This window comes from Metopolophium dirhodum, chromosome 6, assembly GCF_019925205.1.
Source record: "Metopolophium dirhodum isolate CAU chromosome 6, ASM1992520v1, whole genome shotgun sequence".
Classification (NCBI taxonomy): Eukaryota; Metazoa; Arthropoda; class Insecta; order Hemiptera; family Aphididae; genus Metopolophium; species Metopolophium dirhodum.
In genome coordinates, this window is record NC_083565.1 from 2,830,604 (window position 1) to 2,852,333 (window position 21,730).

The window sequence follows — 21,730 nt, forward strand, 5'->3', positions numbered from 1 at the left end:
ACATCGTACAAAACAATATTTACAAAATATTTTATGTATTTTAGTAAATCTAATAAACCTAATAAAAAAAAACATTAATTTCACTTAAATTTTAATCAACAATGCTTATAGTTTGGTTTCGTGTCGAGTGGTGAGAGCATTACGATCAGGGAGCCGTAAGGGCCGTGGTGATAGTTTTGGCTGCGAGGTGTCCGACTCATCATCACCAGAGTCTACATCTCCATCACTTGAATTTGTGGATGCAACAAAGTGATCGGAACGTATAGTTTTTCTGGGCCTTACTTTTCTGTAGAATTTAAACTCTCTGGGTAGTGTGTATGAACGAGGCAGTGATATCTGTGAGTCTAAATCTGATGGTGATTTGTACGATTTGTACATCAATGTGAACACTTGATCGTTTGGTTGAGCATTGTTTTCTTGAGCACTAAAAATTTAACGTTAATTAATACTTTCAATTTAACAAAACACTCACATGTGGGAGGTAAAACTTACCTATAAGGTGGAGCAATCCAATGTTGTTGTTGCAAGTATCCCTGAGGAGACAACAGTACTTCTCCATTCTCTGGCGGATCTTTTAACTTACCTTGCCTAATCTCCTCTTCAATAGCTCGGAGTTCAGCAAGTTGGTTTTGTCTTTTTTCCTGTAATTTCTGCCGGATATCCACATGAGAGCTGGCACTCTCGTTTTCACTGGAACCCTGTTGGCTATGATTGGATGGTGGCGGCTTACACCAAAACGCAACACTATCTCGACCACTTGTGCCAGACGGTGGGGGGACAAATGTGGTTGGCTTCTTTTTTTTGCGCTTTTGCATGGCCGCCACATATGGATTTGTGAAACGACAGTTGAAAACGCCGGGAATACCATTATGTACACTTGCTGGCAATGCGCTGTAATACCTCTGGTTTCTTTGCAAGGTTGGAGGGGGATCACTAGCAATAGCTTGATTGTGGTAACCACCTGGTGGTATGTTCTCATACACACTGCTAAAGCTGTGTCTCCTTATAAGGTCAGTCTGTTAAATTGATAAAAAAATAATGTTATTAATAGAGATAAGCATAGAGTATCAATGAAATATATTTATCAACAATACTTTAAAATATCGGTATACTGGTAAGGTCAATCAATAATTATAAATTCAGTAAAAATAGTAAATAACTAATTTGTAATCAAAAAGACAATAATTTCAATAATTACAGTGTGATACTTATGGTATAATCACAAATAAATATATTTTACATTTTTAAATTTTCCCAATACACTCAGATTTTATACCTAATGATTAAATTTCTAGTATCCGAAAGTTAATTTTGCCTCTTGATGAAAATAAAAATGTAATACTGTACCCAACATCTACAGACTAATATTATATGCCCAATTATATAAAAATAAATAAAATGTTATTTTTTTAACAGTCTTACCCAACAATTTAGGTAGGTGTGAACTATCAATATTAAAGGTAGGTATACCTTACATAAATTCAATTTTTATTTTTTTGATAGTATTGTTAAAGTATTAATAATATCTCTAGTCATAATATAAATATTGTAATTAACTGCAGTCTTACCTTGCCATTAGGCACATTTAGCTGATCTTTATACTTGGCTTCCAATGCTAGCTTTGCTGTTGAGTTGTTACTATTTGTAGCATTGCTCAGTCTGCCTCCAGATTCATATTTCAATCTTCGTACATGGAAAAACTGATAGTAAACTGCCATGAACACAAGACCACAGCAGAATAGCCCAAGAACAATAAATGGTTTGACTGCATCACCGCTGTCAATGCTCCACACAAACATGAGAAGAGCGTTTTCTAATGCCATCACCACATAAAACATCAACTACAAAAATATTCATTCAAATTAATAAGCAATTTAGATTATTAATTTTGTACATAATATTTCAAAGAATGTAAGCATAAAAATTATATAATTATTAAAAATTTATATTTCTAAAATGTAAATGTAAAATTTTATTGAAGTCAATAAGTATCAATTACATGTACTTAACTACAGTAGGTAGATACCAGATACTGATTAATAATTTAATTAAAAAAATTAGTAAAATTAATAAAATTGATTTATAGTACCCAATAAAGCATAAAATAATAGAATATTGAGATGAAAAGACAAAACATTATTTAAAATACAAAAAAAAGAAAACACTTTTTGGAAAATGCAACAAAAACAAATATGCACAATCCACATTGTACCTACATAATTAATTTAAACTAAAAACCAAACAACTAGGTAAAACTATATTTTTCATTTAAAAATATATAGTTGTACAATAGTTAACAAACTTGATAATAGGTAGAACTTTAAATATAAAAACTTTAATATATACTAGGTATTTAAGTATAATATGGATTTCAATTGTTTTTCCACTAAATGTTTAACACACCGTAGGTACTCACCATTTTTTCTCTATGATTGTTTTCCAGTAGGTTAACGTATTCAAATGTGAACACAAAAGCTAATAGTGCAAACAAAAAAGCTTTACGTTTAGGAGACATCCGTTCACCGTGAAATACATTCTTGGGCGAATGTAGCCACAGTAGCATAGACAACCAATGTAAACCGAGTACCAACAACACCCAATATTTGTAAATAGCAGCGTAGGCGGTCAACGAAATGACTCTGGCCCCGACAGTGCCCAAACGCCACAGGAACTGCATAGTGACAAAACAGCCATCGTTACAAATATTGTAAACATATATAGGTAGGTGCAACTGTTAGGTTGATATACTGAGAGACAAGTACCTGAAAAATAACTCCGAGCCACGTGAGAACTAGCCTGTGGACGTTCTGCATGCGCACATTCTTGCCGAACGACGCCAGAGCCCAGCACACGCTGATGGTGGATAGTGTAACAGCCACCTTGTTGAGGTCACGCAAGTGTTTGCGGTCGCCACCGTCCGTCCACAGCAGGTAGGATTGCAACAGCAGCAGCGGCATTGACTCGCAGAACGCATGCAACAGGCGGAGCATGCACAGGTCGCGCACCTCGAACTTGACGTACCGCAGGTCGACGGGCAGGAACAGCTTGAAGTACCTGAAACGAGACACAGCAGACGTCAGACAAACCGTAGGCGGAGGGTGCACGGGTACAAAAATTACGAGTGCGTACCTCCACAGGACGCCTAGCAGGACGAAGTGCAACGCCTGCACTGCCGACCGCTTCAGCCGATCGGCTAGCGTGGACTTGTCGCCGACGGCTCGCGCGGCCAGGTACCAGCGCAGCGACATGGTCTGCTCGACGGTGGCCGACGCCCCGACGAACAACATGGTCAGGACGAACGGCACATAGCGGCCGTGTGAGTAGAGCGCGTAGCCCATGACCACGTCGAACACGATGTCGCAGAAGTAAGCGGCCAGCGAGATGATGTTGAACAGGACGTCGCATAGCGGCAGGAACTCATACTGGGCCATGGGACGATGGTCGCGTGATCATGTTTCGGCCCGTCGTCGTCGCGGTCGTGACGACGACCGGAGACTTTAACGGACGTCGAGCGTCTAAGTCATGACACCACGTCGGGCAAGCGTATCATCGCGAGAAACGACACACGGGCAGGGTGGAAAAACTCGCACTGATTCGACGCGACGTCAACAATGTTATTACGATTCGTTATCGTCGTGGGGACGTCGACGGAAGACCGGCTGCGTCACTTACCTGTTGTACGCGCGAAAATACGGCCGGAAAAAACAAAGGTGGCGACGATAATAATGTTGTACTCTTCACAACCGTTATTGCAGCCGCTCACCGACACTCTGGTTGTTTTAACGTAGTACGTTTTTACTTTTTATCAACCGAACGACTCGGAGAATATAATAATAATTGTACGCGATCCGCCCGTTGTTATCCGTTTCGATTGTCCGCGGCCGTGTGCGAGAACGATGCTGCGGAGATGTGACGACGGACACACGCACACGCACGAGCGCATGCACCCGCGAGCGCCGTACTTGCGTCTCGCACGGTCACACACGCGCATTCTCGGCGGGACGCGCATATTTGCCAACAGGTGGCGGGCCCAGTGATTTGAGAACCCCTGCGACGTGGGTATGGAACGCGCCACTGTCCGAACTCCGAGTGGTCCGACGACCGACGCTCCACTAGTCACTACTCCAGCAATCCAGTCTCCAAATCTCCAATAGTCCGACGACGAGCTCTACAACTACACTACTCTGCTGTAGTCTAACGGACATGGCTAATAAAATGGACCATAAAATAAAGATAAGACGGCGCCTCTCCGATTATACCACCGGTGCAAACGGTGCATTGCCATCCAAGACCGGATTAAAACAATTGTAGAGGCCCGAAAAATGTAACTAATATTATGACTTGTGTAAAAAATAATTACATTATAATTTCTCCTTTGGTTTTAACTCTGTAAAATTGTGTACAATGTAGCAGTTTTAATTTTGATAAAATGTATGGTATATAATATTATATAATAAATAGCTCAAAAAGACTCACGATAGACCCTAATACCCGTTTTTCAGTATTTTAAATTCTTAGCGGCGTATAATGAATGTATTGAATTTACAATGATGATTGATGAAGTGTGTTTTTTTTAGTGCCCATACTCTATCATCATCTACATCAATTTTCAACTTTCAGCGTGGTTTCTAGTAGACAGTTGCATCATATGGTGGGGGGGGGGGGTCTAGAGTAAAAATTCCTAGGAATTTTCTAAATAACCATGAAAAAACGGAACTATTATGCAAAATCCATTTTGGTTTTTTGGTGTAACACTGTAATTCAAAAGACAAATAACTGTAAATACTTGAAACGTTCACACAAAATGTTTATTGAGCGGAGCGGTTATAGCCCTTCTATCCCCTAGTTCAACGTAATTTATTGTTGTTTTTATCCTTCGAAACTACTGGACCAATCTTTAGGAAACTTGATATATTTATTTATTATTATCTGAACTCTGCAATAAATTAAGTTTGGTGTTCTAGGTGCTGTCGTTATATAATTAAGATTATTTTTTTTTCTATAGGTACCTAAATTTCAATAAAAAAATTTGGGTGATTATAAATTGCGCCCACTGCCCATAGGTGCACAGGTAGTAAAAAAAGTATAGTAAATTGCGCCCATGTATCTAAGCGACCTTGAATTCATCGCTACCTATTTTATGTAGGTTTGTAGTTGTTAATTTATTGATGTAATAACGTTTATCGCTTTAATCGTTATGATGTTAACTATATCAATAATGACTTTACGTAGGTTATATTTAAGTAAACTGTTTGCGTGCAACATTGCAGCCGCACATTACCACTACACAACCTGTATATTATAAATAATGGATTTAGGCGATTTAGCCACAAAGGCTATTTTGAACAACTTAATATATCCACCCGGCCACACATATTATTTTAGGCCTTAAGGGCCCTCGCTACTGCCTCCAATTTTAGCTCAAAAGACCTTATCTTTTGATAAAAATTAAAGTTAGTTTACGTTGTAAACCATTTTAATTTTGGAAAAAAATTTGAACTAGGCAGAAAGTCGTCTATAAATGGTATGGAACACCTTGTAAAAATTCAATCTTATATTATTGTGAAGTGTAATTGTAAACTTGAAAATATGAGTTTTTACAAATCAGTTCAAATTAAAAACTGAAAGTTAAATAAAATTTAAATAATTTTTTAGAATCATAATCAGACAACGCTAACTTAAATTTGTTAACTTTAATTAGTTTTTTCAAAACAATAAGTACCTAAGTTATCAAAAGAATGTCGCTTTGATTTGTATTGTGAATTTTATATTGTTTTAATTTATTGACAAGTGCATGCGCGTACGAGAGTATCAGCATTGAATTTCACTCACCCTAATAAGTAATAAGTAATAATAATTTACAAATAGGGCATAGATCCCGAGGGGCTAAGTCTACATTGAAATTAACGTTTTCACAAAATTCGACAATATCTCGATAATATTTACCAATTATTTTATACTTTAGGTACATATTTAAAAATGTTGAAAATTGAACACAAGGTTCCTGCTAAAAAGTACACAAGTAATTCATACTTTACCAAAAAATCTAAAAAATATATATGCTACATTTGCACTAGCATAAGTAATTAAAATGTTTTCCAAATCGAGTGAATTTAAAAGTTTACTGCTGTCTGCATCAATATTAAATTCAGCTATGGCATATAATATATTAACTGTATTCTCTTTCATTGTAGATACTAGATCTCATACAGTTCTTAACCATTTTTAATACTAAAAAAGGTGGGCAAGCGGGTGTCGCTCTGCTGTACAGTAGGTTACAAGTGGGTAACTGTAATGGATGGTGTTAAATTTGAATTCAATGATAACATATAATTGTATACAAAAACGATTTTGAGCGAATACGGTTAGTCAGCCTAAGATATTAGGTAGGTACCTACTAAGTATATTTGATGACATTATTGTGAATACAGTAATTTATTCACCTATTTACATGGAATTTTGTTTTAAATTTTCAATCCTTAGCTATAAAAGTTGAACATTTTATAAATTTTTAGCAACAAAATAATTTTTAATTTTGATAAATGTTGTTAAAATTTAAACTTTAAATACTTATAAAAAAAATTGTGCCTATGTATTTTTAATATTTTGAACTACAATTGTAAAAGTATATCAATAGCCTTGTATTAAATTTTCAAGTTATTTGACCTAACAAATACAATTTTATTGACATTTATAGAAAAAAAAAACTAAAAAAATCACATATTATCTATATTACAATTTTAAAATGCTCAGAAATTACTATACTGCACGTGGGTCAGAGAGAGGGAAAGCAGTAAGCTTATATCTTAAAGAATTAATACAATTCAAATATAAATATCACTGTTTAAGATTAAAAGTATGATGAAAAATGTTAGACAATGTTACATAATATTCTCATATAATTGTATTATACAAATTTTAGTAAATACAATCAAAATTTACTTTGCAAAAGTAATTTACCTAACATACTGACAGCGCAATTAAACATTATCAATTTGTAAATGGTTTGTTTGGCGAGGTCCTTGTATGCTTAAAGTAGGTCCAGCTGTTATTAAGTCCATGCTTTTCATCATAAAATTTGTGTTAAGAATTTTCCATGTGTTTTCTGCTTGAGGATCTTCTCTGAGTATGAATTGCTGTTCAAACATTCCAACCATTCTTCCAACACCTTGATGAAGTGTACCACCAATATGCACTTTTACTAAACCATGTGATTCTTTTTTCCATTTAACATCGCCTAAATGTGGTGAAAAAAAGAGTATGTGTTCTTTCTTGATACCTAATAAACACAGCAAAGTAGATGTAGAATCTTCACAAGTCTCAGAGATTTCGTTGTTGCCACCAAGAATTTTTAATGACATTGTACAATTTTCATAAAAATGACGACAATCCAGTTGATTTTTTCCTGGAATACCAAGATCATTTAATAAATCATAAAAAGTTTTAGCAAACATTTCAATAAATTTTTCAAGTAATTCGTTATCACGATCTTTTCGAGATTTTGTATTAGGTTCTATTGCAGGAGTAATTGGTGTTGATATTTGCATAGGCATCTAAAAAAATATACAAATTAATATTATAAAAAGTTTTGGTATTGTAAGACATTTGAATCTATAACAAAAAATAATTGTTGATTCTCACAGTCAATATTATAATCAAATTCTGGATTCTCTTAAATATTGTTTTTATATATAATACAATTTACTTTATAAGAACAAAAGCACTATAAATTATAATACATTTTAGTTTTAATTATGTGATATTATTTTAAACTAATTTGAGATTCAATGATCTACAGATTATAACAGTACCTCAATAATTCAGAATTATTATTAATAATTATATTATAATATATTATTACTGTTTATACTTTTACCTAGTAATCTTTTAGTAACAGTTAAAAACGTAAATGTTGTATGGAATTTTCTAACTCTATAAATTATAATAAATATTATGTATGAAAAGTAATAAAGTTAACGTTAAGAAAATATCTTTTTTATATGGTAGTCAATGGTCATAAGAATAGATTCATGGTTAAAAACTACAAAATAACCTGATTTTTTTTTAAACAATAATATTAACTGCACCATATAGATGTCATATGTACCTGTTGAACAGCTTGATATGGTGGAGTATGCATCATGTTGTTATTCTGGGAGATTGCAAGCATATTATTAGGGACAGACATTTGCATAGGCTGTACTGGCGGTCTGATGTAGTCTGGTTGACTTTCGACTAATGACTTAAAAGCCAAACACAAATCTGCCTTCGTCATATCAGTAGAAGGTATTAAGCCTTTTGAAATTAAAAACTTCAATAACATTGTTATTTGAACTTTTTTATTGGACAATACCCGTACAGAAGGTTGAGACATCAGTAACAATTCAGCATCTAAAACAAGTTACAGGCTATAATAACAAACTTCAACACATATGGAATATAAACATTTAAACATGTGTATTATAATAAATCTATATAGACATCCACACCCACAACGGTTGTGAACACCAATGGTCAATGATTACAGCTGTAGATTTCTGTAATGTGGCACTGTATTTTAGCGGACACTACCATTCTTTTCAAACATATAATTCTAAGTACATAATAATAAAATTGTTTTTTTTAATTTAATTAATTTGTTTCATAATACCTAATGCTTTAACAATGGTTAATGTAACAGTTTCAATATTACAAAATATATTACATACAATTTATAAATGCTATAGCTTTACCTAGTCGGGTATTCGCAGATATTCCACCACCGTGGTAGATAGATCGGACGATTTTGCATAATTCATTTGTTTCGAGCCCGTCCAGAAATTCTTTTAATAACCTTTTCTCACAGTCGGTATCCATTGACCATTGAAATAGCAAATGGCAATTGGCAAATGTTAAGTCACAGTAACTGCTATTCAATACTCACCGACCTAAAATCAGATTATTTTTCGTTTTACAGTATTATAATCGGTGTAAAAAACCGACAGATAAGACAGGCCACAAGCATGAGTATAAATTGAGTGGTGAGTTTTATATTTTTATATCTATTGTGTGGTGATAGTTTGATAGCTCAGTTTTCCCGGAGTGATAAGAATAAAAAAAAAAATTAAATTCAATGCTGCCAATATAGAAAAGTAAAAATCCAAGCAATCTCGTAACCAACCTAATAATGTCCTGAACATTTTTCGAATTCATATTAATTCATTTTTAAGTTCAAATATTAATGTTAAATGTTAATATTATATAGTTATTTAAGCTAAAATAATAAAAAGTTGGGCAAGTGGGTTTCGCTCTGCTGCACAGTAGGTTAGAAGTTGGTGTTAAATTTTAATTCGATGATATTTTAATATTACATATTTTATAAGAAAAACGATTTTGAGCGAAGAGTCAGTTAGCCTATAATATATTGATATTACTAAGTTTATTTGATGATATTATTGTGAATAAAGTAATTTATATATGAACCATTTTCGTCGAACCTTATTTTAAATTTTCAATCCATAGCTATAAAAGTTGAATATTTTATAAATTTTTAACTACAAAATAATTATTAAATTTTAAATTTGATACATTTTGTTAAAATTTGAACATTAAATGCTTATAACAAAATTGTGCCTACATATTTTTAATATTTTTTATCTGCTATTGTAACAATATATCAGGAGCCTTAAATTAAATGTCCACGCTTTTTTACCCCCAACAAATAACATTTTATCGATATTCATAGAAAAAAAAGGTGGGTAAGTGGATGTCGCTCTGCTGTACAGTAGGTTACAAGTGGGTCACTGTTATGAATGGTGTTCAATTTGAATTCAATGATATAATATCATTGTATAAGAAAAACGATTCTGAGCGAAAACGGTCAGTCAGCCTATGATATTACCAAGTATATTTGATGATATTATTGTGAATAAAGTAATTTATATATAACCTATTTACGTGGAACCTTGTTTTAAATTTTTAATCCTTAGCTACAAAAGTTGAACATTTTATAAATTTATATACCAACCTAGCTCTTAATAGTACTCCATCATCACCGATAAGAGGTTATCTTCAGTGGTGAGATGGGCCATCTAACCATATTATATATATAATCATTAATTACTTATCGAAATTGTATCTTTCTCTTGGCCAATAAATATTATTATTATTATTATTATTTTGAACTACAAAATAATTATTAAATTTTAAATTTGATAAATTTTGTCAAAATTTGAACTTTAAATGCTTAAAAAAAAAATTGTGCCTATATATTTTCAATATTTTTCAACTGCTATTGCAACAATATATCAGGAGCCTTGCATTACATTTTCACGCTTTTCTACCCAACAAATACAATCTTAATGATATTTATAGAAAAAAAAAACTAAAAAAATTGAAAACAGATAATGTCCGTAAACTGCAGCTCAAAAAGTGTAAAATTGTATTGTGTATAGAAAATGCAAATATAACCATTCAATGAAAATGTCAAGTATCTACAGTCATACGTTTTTTAATTACAACAAAATAAGAAAATCGTTACACGAGAAATCGAATGAATATCAAATGTTGTAAAAATATGAATTTAAAACGCTCATAAAAATTTAATTTGACTTTCTTGTAGACATTTTTTTTTTTGATGAAGGTAGACAAACTTATGGATAATCTTGTAATACATTTTCAAATCTTAGATTTAAAAAGAAAAATTTTTATGAAATAGCCTTCTATTAAATTTTTAAGCTTTTTTACTCAACAGATACAATTTTATTGATATTTATAGAAAAAAAAACTAATAAAAATAGAAATTGACAATGTCCGTAAACAGCTCAAAATAAGTCAAAATATTTGGAAAATGTTATGGTGTATAGGAAATACAATTATAAACATTCAGTCAACATTTCATGTCCCTACGGTCATTTATTTTAGAGTTACACTAAAAACCAAAATCGATTTTCTCGAAAACAGATTTTGCGTAAAAATTCCAGTTTTTCCTTAATTTTTCTATTGTTTTTCACGTCGCTTTTGAAAACTACTGAGAAATTTTTACTTTTGACCACCCAAAGTACCAACTAGATTCACTTTCCTATCAAAAAAGTTACTGTTGAAGAAAATCCAAGCACTTTTACTGTTCTAAAAGGTGATGACAGACACAAAAATAAAAAATAAAAAATAAAAAAAAAACACACATCATTGTAAAATCAATACATTCATCGTTCCACTCAGAATCTAAAAAACTACAAAAATTGAAAATTAAAATTGTCTGTATACAGCTCATGTCAAAGTATTTTGAAAATGTTATCAAGTATAGGAATTGATAAAATAAACATATGACATAAATTTCAAGAGTCTATGGTTATTCATTTTTGAATTACAACAGAATAAGGAAATCACTACATGAGAAATCGAGTGAATATGCAATGCTGTAAAAAAATGAACTTCAAAGTTCATAAAAATTTAATTTGACTTTCTTATGGACATTTTTTTTTTTTGATAAAGGTAGATTACCTTTTAAGGAATCTTGGGCATAACATGTTGTGTTTTATATATAAACCGTATTCGTTACAGATTCTCGTTATTATAATAAAAATATAATTCGTAACATTTTTTCAGTTTTTCTTAGCTATTCCGTTTTTTTATGGTGTACCCTGTAATACAAGTGGAATTTCAAAAAAATATACCAGCGGAATTCATGTGTCTTAATTCCGATGCTTAAATCGACTTAAACCTAACGTCCTAACCTACTTGTAAATCAGAAATATTTACATCCGCCACACCAACTGTGCAGTTTTCTTTTACGTGTACTAATTTCTATGCAACATGTTAATTAATAAAATATAAAGAAATATACATTAATAATTATTGTTTATAACAGTTATCTAGTTATATTGTTTCTGTCATAACTCATAAGTCTTAACGAAAAATACCGAAAATTTTTTTGATTATCGGTTTACGAGAATTATTGGCGATATAATTGTGTTAGGACTGTTCTATAAAAAGCTTATTAATATATGGTATCTTACAGAAATATATCCCCAAGATACCTAGGTACGGAGCTAGAATTTTTTTCCCGGTGATGTTGAATGCAGCAGATATTTTGGTACATGGATTAGGGTTTTTCCAAAAATTACAGTGATTACTCAGATAAATAATTTAGTTTACCTAATTTAACATAGCGTACCTAATAGCTATAGTAGCACACATTCAAATTTTTAAAATACTCTCAGTAGTTTTATGTATTCTAAGTTCTAAATAGATAATAGATGTGACATGTATAAGCCTTTGAATAATTAACAACTTTTAAAATGTCTACTTATATTTTAGAACGACACTCACTTACAATGATGTCTAATACACTGTGTCACCGTATTGTATTAAGTAGGTACTGAGTAGGTAGGTTTATAAACATTAACAGGCTATTTGGCGTTACACAATAAATGCTAAAAAATAAAACGTAGATACTGATGAACAGTAACATATACATAATATACAACTATAATATTATATAGCCATTGGCTATGGCCCATGGGATATCTAAATGTATAATAATATCTAACCTACTATAATAAATAATAATATATTGCCTATTTAAAAATAAACTGAATGTTGGTTAGGTTAATATAGTATATAACATATTATCAACTCGGTATTTGACTATGGTAAAAACATCTAAAATTATAAATAAGCAGGTAAGTGGATAAGTGTATGTCGCTCTACGCCTCTGCCCTACAGCGTAGGTTACAAGTGGGTCACTGTATAATGGATTGTGTTAAATTTGAATTCAATGATATCATAATCATATCAATGTATACGAAAAACGATTCTGAGCCGAGAAGGTTTGTCAGTCTGGATATTTTATAACGTTATTATATTTTATTATAGCCTGTAAGTTGAATTAATATAATAAACTAGCCGACCCGTCACAGCTTCGCCCGTGATTGGTTGTTTGTTTAATGTGATCGGCAAGTGAATATAAAAAACGGTTAATGAAAACGCATTGAAATGTTTCTAGCGGTATTAATGGTAAATTCATTTTTATAGCACTTCATTACCCGTAAAAAAACAAAAATCTTAAAAAAATTATGATTGTTCAACTAATATTGAGTGGAACATGCTGCAGCCTGCAGGTAAGTGCAACTCAGCCACCCTGGTAGGCAATCCGACTACGTCGGATCGCGGACAAAGGACAACTCTTTCACCAATCACCTTGGTATGCAATTTTCAATAATTTGACTTGATGCAAGCTTGTACTTGAATCTGCCCAAAAAACCAATGGCAACCGATAGTAAATAATCACAAATAATTTCTATTGTTGACTGTAACCAATGGGAACTATTAATAAATAAAAATAAAATTTCCAATGTAAACTTCAATGTCCCTGTTTGAGCACCCCTTTAAAATGCGAATTATGGCAAATCCTTTCTTATTGCACGGTGAAAATATGAGAACAACCTCTATTCCAAATTTCAAGTTCGTATGTTGCGTAGTTATTGAGTTACAGCGATCAATGATTAAGTGGTATTTTGATTTTATATGTATAGATAGATAGATAGATTACAACAAAATAACTTAAATTGTTATTTTTATTTTTATTCGTTTCTATGGCGATAGACAAACTGTTAGAAATTAAAATCCCATTTTAGCGGTTTTTTGTAATTTGTAGGTGTTTTTTCCCGTGCCATTAAATAACTATTGAGAAAATCGAAAAATGACTTCTTAAAAGTACCCTCTTGATCCAATTTTCTAAAATATGTAATATAATTTTCTATATGTGGAAATCGAAGCACTCCTTCTGGTAGAAATTTTGCATACAGGATAAAAAAAAATAAAAAATAAACACCATTGTAAAACCACTATAGATAGATATATCGCTCCGCTTAGAATCTAAAATAAGTAGCTAGTATTTATTCAATTTATCAATGTTTTAAAATTACAACACTAATATCATATAGTTTAAGTAAGTTTATAATATGTACAATATAGTGTTATTTATGTATATAATATTATGTTTTAGAAAAACGTGGATGCAACTTTCAATTATTCTGCAGACGCAAGACGCGAGTGTTCGACTGTTGCTAGTGAGAGATCGAGTAACCGTGGGTTCCGTTGATAAAGCAATATAAAAATATAAAATAAGTATTAGATATAAGAACAATGTACACGGCTAGTCTTCACGTTTAAACAAATATATTGTTATTATCAAATGTCAATAATAAATAAAGCTTGATAAATTTAATTTGACATTTAAATAATTTCGATAGAATCATATAATAATTATAAACAGCAATTTATTATATATTTTATTTGAGTTTATACAATAAGATCGACAATCAAAACGGCATGGTAATTAATATATACACACACACAATATGATGTGTTTTTTGTGTCTGTCATCACTTTTTGGAGCAATAAAAACGCTTCAACTGCTTCGGCCGTTACTACTGCGGATCCTATAATGTATTATAATATTAAATATTCATAATACACAATTTTATAGACTTGGCTCCTAATTGTTTTTCCATCAGCCGCAAAGTACTCATAAATTGTTCAATAAAAAGGAATTTCCCCAGCTGTAGGAATTAAAAATATTTACGACAGTACTTATATTATATAGATGCTCGTTTTTTCTTCTTATTATTATTTAACAGTTTGAACTTGGGAATACGGACTTCTAAATACTGCATCACTGCATCAGCGATGATAATGCATTTGTCACTGCAGTTGTCACATCATTATCTCAGTGAAGAAATGACGAATCAATAATCATAGGCGTGCGCAGACTTTGTCCGCAGGGGGGGGGGGGCTTAAAAATGTCTGAACCAAAGATTCTTGTACTAATGACTACCGTAAAAAGGGGTGACTTCGGACATGTGGGGTGAATTTGGACAACACCATGTTTTTTTAGTTATCTTATAATTTTAGAATACACGTTTAATAAAAGTTGAAAATTGATACTATACGTTAATATCTATTATAACCTCCATAGAAAATAATATTTATTGATGACATAATGGTGTCATAGTACATGTTATGGAGGTAAATACAAAATATTATATTTTTGTATTTTTAAATTACATAACTATATTGACTACTGTAGCACAACAGCAAATAGAAATATTTGATCGCAGTTTTCGGTTACCTATACCCGTTAACTTGTCTGTGTTAATTGGTAATTGCATTGATTTTATAATATACTACACAATCAATGGTAATCGGTACCTATATGTGCAAATTGTTAAGTAACTTGATCTCATACTGTAGTGTTAAATCGTCTTATTTATTACCAAACGTGGGTGACTTCGGACAAGACATTAACTATGCCCAGATCATATGTCAACAATGTAGGAGGTCGTCCGTATATAAGAATTATAATCCTAATGTTATTTAAAATGTCGTTGATGGTGTTTGTTAGTTATGAAAAAATGACAACACAATAAGTAAAAACAGAAAAGTAAAAAATAAATTTTAAGTTGACATGTTTATAGAAAAGTAGATATATTTTTTTTTAAATAAATTATGTTGTGTTTGCGATAAAAAAAATATTTTAAAAATATCTATATTGTCCAAAGTCATCCATTGTAATTATAACATTTTAATGAAATCTAATAGGTACGTGTCCGAAATCACCCCATTTTACGGGTCACTCCGGACAAAATTCAACTTTAAAAAAATTAAAAGTGTGAACTTTAATGACCTTAATGATTATTCTTCTGCTATATGATCTTCTTTTCACTCATTACAATAGTGTTTTATTTACTAGTTAAGTATAATATGTAAAAGTTTAATGTAGATACCTACTAAATAAGAATATTCTGTTTTTTAGGTCTAAAATATTCGTTATTTGTAATTACTATTTTAACTAACCTATGTGGTATGAAATATTATCTACAAGTTACAACCGTGAAATAACGTAAGTATATAAATAAAGTAGATAGATCAAACTGTGATAAAAAAAAATAGTCTACTAGCTAATATCACGGACTAAGATACTATGGACTGGTATCGACTACCTTATCAGTGATGGCCCTAAAATGTTTCTAAAGCCGCCGTAAGGTACAACTAGGGGTAAAAGCGCCATCTTAAGTCCGTGGCTAATATAGTGGATAGTAGAGACGTAGAGTATTCTTTGATAATAATAAATCATTTGGCCGATGATAACTGATATATTTATAACTTTATTACATTTATTCACAGATATATACTATGAGATTCAAACTGGCTTCACTTTTTTCATGTAAAATGTAAAAATGTTCGCTATCTAGTATAGTATAGATATCTAAGTATTTATTATAGAAAATTCCAGGGGCCACCCCCCCCCCCCCCCCCCCCCCCCCCGTGCTCACGCCTATGTCAATAATCAATAATTCGATAACGTGCTCACATATTATAATGTATATAGTACAGTCTGCAGTTGTTGTAGTCTACGCAGGAATTTATCGGTATAATATATAGTATATATTATTTAATTATTAGGTATCCTGCACATGTGCGTAAGTGTGCGTATCCAGTGTAAGTTTGGATGATATATTATTACGTAAATATAATATTTGACTAAAACGAGTGTTGGAAATGCATAGTAAATATGATATAGTTTGCAGATCTGTACCACTTTATTGAGACGGATTAAAACTGAAGTGTACACACTACACAATATTGTAAAATGTATTTTTATTTTTTTAAAAATAAAAACACTTGTCGGCTTATTATTTTTTCAAATATAGCGAACGTATAATAATAATATATGATTTACTTCTATCTTTAATATAACAAAAAATGAAGACCTTTCGTTTTGTCACGATGCCGGGTGTAGAAAAGTTCAGTTCTGAACTCTAGCTGTTTCTACCACCCGCTGACCATAGAGTATAGACAATAAGTTAAGTAGGTCTATGGATATCATATTATACTGTATGGATATCATCGAGTTCGTACCGTATCGTCGTTAAAATGTTCACTGTTTTATTAGGTACTATTATTATATTCGTGAATTTTCGCTTTCTGTCTAACCGAATCTCAAGTCCGTTTTATTATTTCATGACTCGTTTCGTATTCGTTCGTGTAGCGTTTAAAAGCCGTGTATGAAGCGAAATCCGTTCGACGCGGTCGCATGGGCAGTCAAAAATACGGGCACGATTTGTTTGTTACTATCGATAGGTTTACGTTATATGATGTTAACAATTTTGTTTTACTCTAAGACTAACTCAAATAACGAAAGAAATATTATAATTAGGTGAGTATAATTAGAGTAAAACATATACGCTTTTCGATTACAGCCACAGAATCGGGCATCACGTAGCAACGCAACGGTAAACACTTAATTACATAATTAATAGTTATAAACAATTTATATTTTGATTAGAATTTTGTTCAGTGTTTCACAGACAGTCAAATGGACATTTCAAAATTGATTGAAAGACGGTGAGACGTAGTACATTCAGTCACAGCGAGATGATCTGGGATCTTAGTGAGACACTACCTTCAGTTGTATAGTGTCCGAATGAAGTTTTGCCAGGCCTCCCACTTTTTTTTTTTGTATTAGATTTGTACTGAACACCCAATAAATAGATGACCAAACTTTAAACAAATACAAAACTATAATTTAACGACTTAAAATATTTGGTTATTGTTTGCTATTTACTGAACGCCCTGCACATATTTTCTGTAGGTTCAACTCGGTACACAGTTTTTCAAGTCAACATAATATTATAATAGTATAATACGTATTATCCACTATTTGTCAGGTCGTATGGTTTATTCAGTACCTATCTTATCCTGAGCGTAGTTTTGCTATGAAGACTTTTACTTTTATGTATATATTATAATATGTACAGGACGCCCAATAAGGAAATTATCAAACGTTAAACAAACATACAGATATTATAAAATTTAAAAATAACGACTTAAAGTTTTCAATTTCAAATATTTGGTTAATGTTTGATCTTTACTGGACGCCCTGCACATATTTTGTGTAGGTTCAACTTTGTTCGCGGTTCTTCAAGTCAACGCACCAGTATTTTGTCAGGTCGTAATTTAGTATACCTACCTGGTCTTGAGTGCAGTTTTGGTAGGACTCACATTTTTATGTATATATATATTATGTATATTATGTATACTATGTATTCTATGTACAGGACGCTCAATAAAGAGATGACCAAAGTTTAAACAAATATATAACTTTCATTTATATTTCAAGTTTCAAGCTTTAAATTTTCAAATATTTGGTTAATGTTTGCTCTTTACTGGACAGGGCTGCACATATTTTTGGTATACGTCTCACATATACGTGGTTCTACATGTAACCACATTGCCGCACTATAACTATTTGGTCCAGTCGCATGTGCAGTATGTATAAACAATTGATGCGTGGAAAACGGAAGCCCGAATTACTTCCGGTCTAAAATTTTATCAACGGTGATGTGTTACACATTATACTTATATTTTGTAATTTTTGTTTTAGAATTTTATTGCAATATATTTCAGTGGATAACTTGTTTAGGTAAACAGCGACTAAAATGACATGTAGGTACACGGCTCCATAACTTACCGGGTATTGTAATATTGTTTTACGTACCTATACTCTCTCGACTGATGTATTCGTTACGTCTAGATTCAATGGTAAAATATAAATTATATTATCATCCACATATTATGAGGATATGATGGTGTTTTTGACTCGACGAGTCGGCGAATGCACGTGTACGCATAATATGATAAGTGCCAATACAATTAATATGGTGACTGCAGTAACGTAAATTAGTAAATCGTACGCTTTAAATGTTTTTCTTATATACATAATAATATCATGACGTCTAATGCAATTTAATAATTATTATAATATGTGTAATCATCATCACTCCATATATTATGACCACATGAGTACATAATGTCACGCGTCATTGTTCATATTTTAAACCACTCAAAATCGCACAAGAATAAAACTATAACTTTTATTATTCTTACTTACCTATTGCACATCGATTACAACGATTATATGCTATATCGGTGTGATAAAAATTGGTACCTTTATCGATAATCGATGATTAAAATTATACTGTTGGCTAGCATACTAAAAATGGACCATGTATAGGTACATCGTTGCTTATAGAGTATAATATTATATTATTATTGCGCACACGCACTCGTGACGTCTCGTTTGACAGCGGACAAGAGCTAAAAGGCGAGTCGTCGTTATAGTGGCCGGCACGTCATGTGAGTGGGATGTCTATATGTGTGTACATAGTAAAATTAATACTCACTCCAAAGTCTTTCATCCCCTCAGGTCTTTACCGATTTTTGTTTATCCGCAGTATGTATTATGTATAATAATATATTACAACATGTTATTTCGTGCAGACAACTTTGAATAGGCGTATGATAGAACTTTTTTAATTATTTTTTTCTGTCAAGTGTGTGCAAGGCTGTAAAGGCGTGAATAGATCCAACGACCGCTGAGTTTAATGAGAGATCTGTCACTCGCGATCAATCAACTCCTCCCAATTGAAATGAGTTAGATAACCTGCGCCGTGCACTTCACTGTTATTGGATTTATTCAATAACAAAAATATTACAATAAATAGGTATCTAATAATAGTATTATAATATTCTAGATACAGAGATATAATAATAATATGTATTCGTGCACTGGTGACGCTAAATCGAGTAGATACCATTTTTACTACAGACGTACATGTTTGGATTACAAACAAGATAATTGTTTTCGTATTTATAATTAATATGTACGTTGATTAGGCCTAACCTAACCTTATGCGGGCTCCTTCACTACATTATGTTCTTTCTCTCTTCTTTTTTTTTTCAGTTATATGGTTATATGATCGCCTAGCATTGATGGCAGGGCGGTGTGGATTAATGTAATGCGTGGCTGTTCATTAGTCTATAGGTCTATGATAATATGTTAGCATAAATAATCATAAAATATATTATAATACCTATCTGATACTTAAAACAAGAAATCATAGGATAATGCTAAAATTAAATGCTTTAAGCAATTCAGTGATTGATAAATGCATATGTCTATACTCTACTTTGATAAATTATAATATATTATTAATACCCCTTTGCTGTCAGCAATCTAGTTCCATTGTCAACAGCTGCTCGGAGAGCAGATGAATTATTCCAAGATACATTTTAATTGATTTTAGATTTAATAATTACTTAGATCAATAAATGTATAGAAAATAATTTAGAAGTGATGAAATATTTAGCTTCTGCTTTCTATTGATATAATCAATGAAATTTAGTGGTGCGGGGAAGTGAATCTAGTTGGTCTAGTACAGATATTTTAGTACTTAAAAAGCAATGTCGTGGAATTTCTAAAAAATAATGAATTTTGCATTAAAATGCGGGCCCTATAGTTACAATTATTTAAAGTTTAGTTGAGCGGCGAGTGGATCATAAAAGAGGTCCTAAAAAAATTGTCAACAATAATAATATTATACCAGCTGGATTATTTTGTACCAGCCCGGAGGACATAACATACGACACCGGCCCACTATGCAATTGCATAGTAGAACAGTGGCCCAGTCCGCCCCTGAGAAACACATTTAATATTTTGAATTTCAGTACAATAATTATTACTTTACAGTGAGTATTTAATGATAAAGTGTTGACAATTGCTTATAGTTTCCGCTATGAATGTTAAAAAGCCACATCGATATTTATTTATTAAATATATGTTGTACAAATACAATTTTCAATTATCAGCTTTCGTGTAAGTAATATTTTATATTTTGATGAAAACTAATAATTATTATTACCAATATACGCCGGTGTCCCAGATTTTTATTTTAATATAAATACGTTTTTAGGCTGGATACACGTTTTTGTTTTTGACCGATTTTTGTAAGGTTTTCGTTGTCATGGTTACTTATTAATAAAAACATATTTATGATTCATAGATTTTCCTTGTATACGTAGAGGAACAATATTGAGTATCGTGCTAAGATTTTATATTTGGGTTTTACAATTCATTCATAGGTGATATATACGTTATACCTATTATAGACACCCGCTAAATATAGACACAGATTATAGGTGTATAAGGAGTAACGACTTACAATAAATGGCTATTTTTAGTAGGGATATTTGTTCAAAGAAAACAATCGTTATAATATTTTAAATTTGTTTGATAATACTTTGAGCAAAACTTTTCTCATAAGAAAAATGATCAATTTTTATGGACAATTGGAGTTTGTAGTTTGTATAGGTACCTTCCTATAATGTATTATACTCGTTACCTATACTCAAGCTATTGTCAAAAACAGAATTCGTTGATATACAATCTAAGCTCAAAGTTTTGTTTTGTTTGTAAAAAAAAAATAATCCTAAAAACCATTCGGATGATGGAAGAAACAATTTATAATACAAATTATGTGGAATGGGTGTGTGTATTGTGTAATTGTGTGATACATTTTATATATAATTATTGTGTGTCTTGTATAATAAGTTGGATACTAATCGTCCAAATTTTGATTTAGAACCATCAAAATGTTCAAAAAAGTTATTTGCAAAATAATTTAAAGTTTTTTTAAGAGAAAGGGGGTTTTCATTTGAGAAATGGAAGTTTGTAGTTTGTATTGATACATAACACACCTTTAATTTTCGGGACACCGAAGTAAGTCGTCAACCTTTCCTGTACGGATGTAGATATTATTTATTACTTAAGTATCTAATATCCATAGATGTCATTACGGGGTAGTTAGGGGTAGCAATTGCTACCTCACCAATTTTATTATTATATCCA

At 31.7% G+C, this 21,730-nt stretch overlaps 2 protein-coding genes across 3 annotated transcripts; both read right to left on the minus strand.

Moving 5' to 3' along the window:
• Nucleotides 1-16: 16 nt before the first annotated feature.
• Nucleotides 17-4,090, minus strand: LOC132947262 (uncharacterized). The gene is made up of 6 exons (XM_061017515.1): nucleotides 3,130-4,090; nucleotides 2,763-3,054; nucleotides 2,417-2,671; nucleotides 1,569-1,841; nucleotides 493-1,016; nucleotides 17-424 (listed from the first exon to the last, which is right to left on the minus strand). The coding sequence occupies exons 1-6, from the start codon at nucleotides 3,429-3,431 to the stop codon at nucleotides 106-108; spliced, it is 1,965 nt and encodes a 654-aa protein (XP_060873498.1). The 5' UTR covers nucleotides 3,432-4,090; the 3' UTR covers nucleotides 17-105.
• A 2,791-nt stretch (nucleotides 4,091-6,881) lies between these two features.
• LOC132946417 (uncharacterized protein C3orf38 homolog) lies at nucleotides 6,882-9,046 on the minus strand. Of its 2 annotated transcripts, none has more exons than XM_061016411.1 (3): nucleotides 8,924-9,046; nucleotides 8,108-8,391; nucleotides 6,882-7,553 (listed from the first exon to the last, which is right to left on the minus strand). In XM_061016411.1, the coding sequence occupies exons 2-3, from the start codon at nucleotides 8,372-8,374 to the stop codon at nucleotides 6,981-6,983; spliced, it is 840 nt and encodes a 279-aa protein (XP_060872394.1). In that variant the 5' UTR covers nucleotides 8,375-8,391; nucleotides 8,924-9,046; the 3' UTR covers nucleotides 6,882-6,980. The 2 variants fall into 2 exon arrangements, with proteins under 2 accessions (XP_060872394.1, XP_060872393.1); XM_061016410.1 differs by having other exon boundaries at nucleotides 8,733-9,033.
• Between the last annotated feature and the right edge of the window lie 12,684 nt (nucleotides 9,047-21,730).

Coding starts and splice junctions, on each gene's coding strand:
- LOC132947262 (XM_061017515.1), bottom strand. CDS start 3,431: ATGGCCCAGTATGAGTTCCTGCCGCTATGCGACGTCCTGTTCAACATC. Junction 3,055..3,129: donor CTGCTAGGCGTCCTGTGGAG/GTACGCACTCGT, acceptor GTCTCGTTTCAG/GTACTTCAAGCTGTTCCTGC. Junction 1,842..2,416: donor ACAATCATAGAGAAAAAATG/GTGAGTACCTAC, acceptor ATATTTTTGTAG/TTGATGTTTTATGTGGTGAT.
- LOC132946417 (XM_061016410.1), bottom strand. CDS start 8,856: ATGGATACCGACTGTGAGAAAAGGTTATTAAAAGAATTTCTGGACGGG. Junction 8,392..8,732: donor ATCTGCGAATACCCGACTAG/GTAAAGCTATAG, acceptor AACTTGTTTTAG/ATGCTGAATTGTTACTGATG. Junction 7,554..8,107: donor CATATCAAGCTGTTCAACAG/GTACATATGACA, acceptor ATATTTTTTTAG/ATGCCTATGCAAATATCAAC.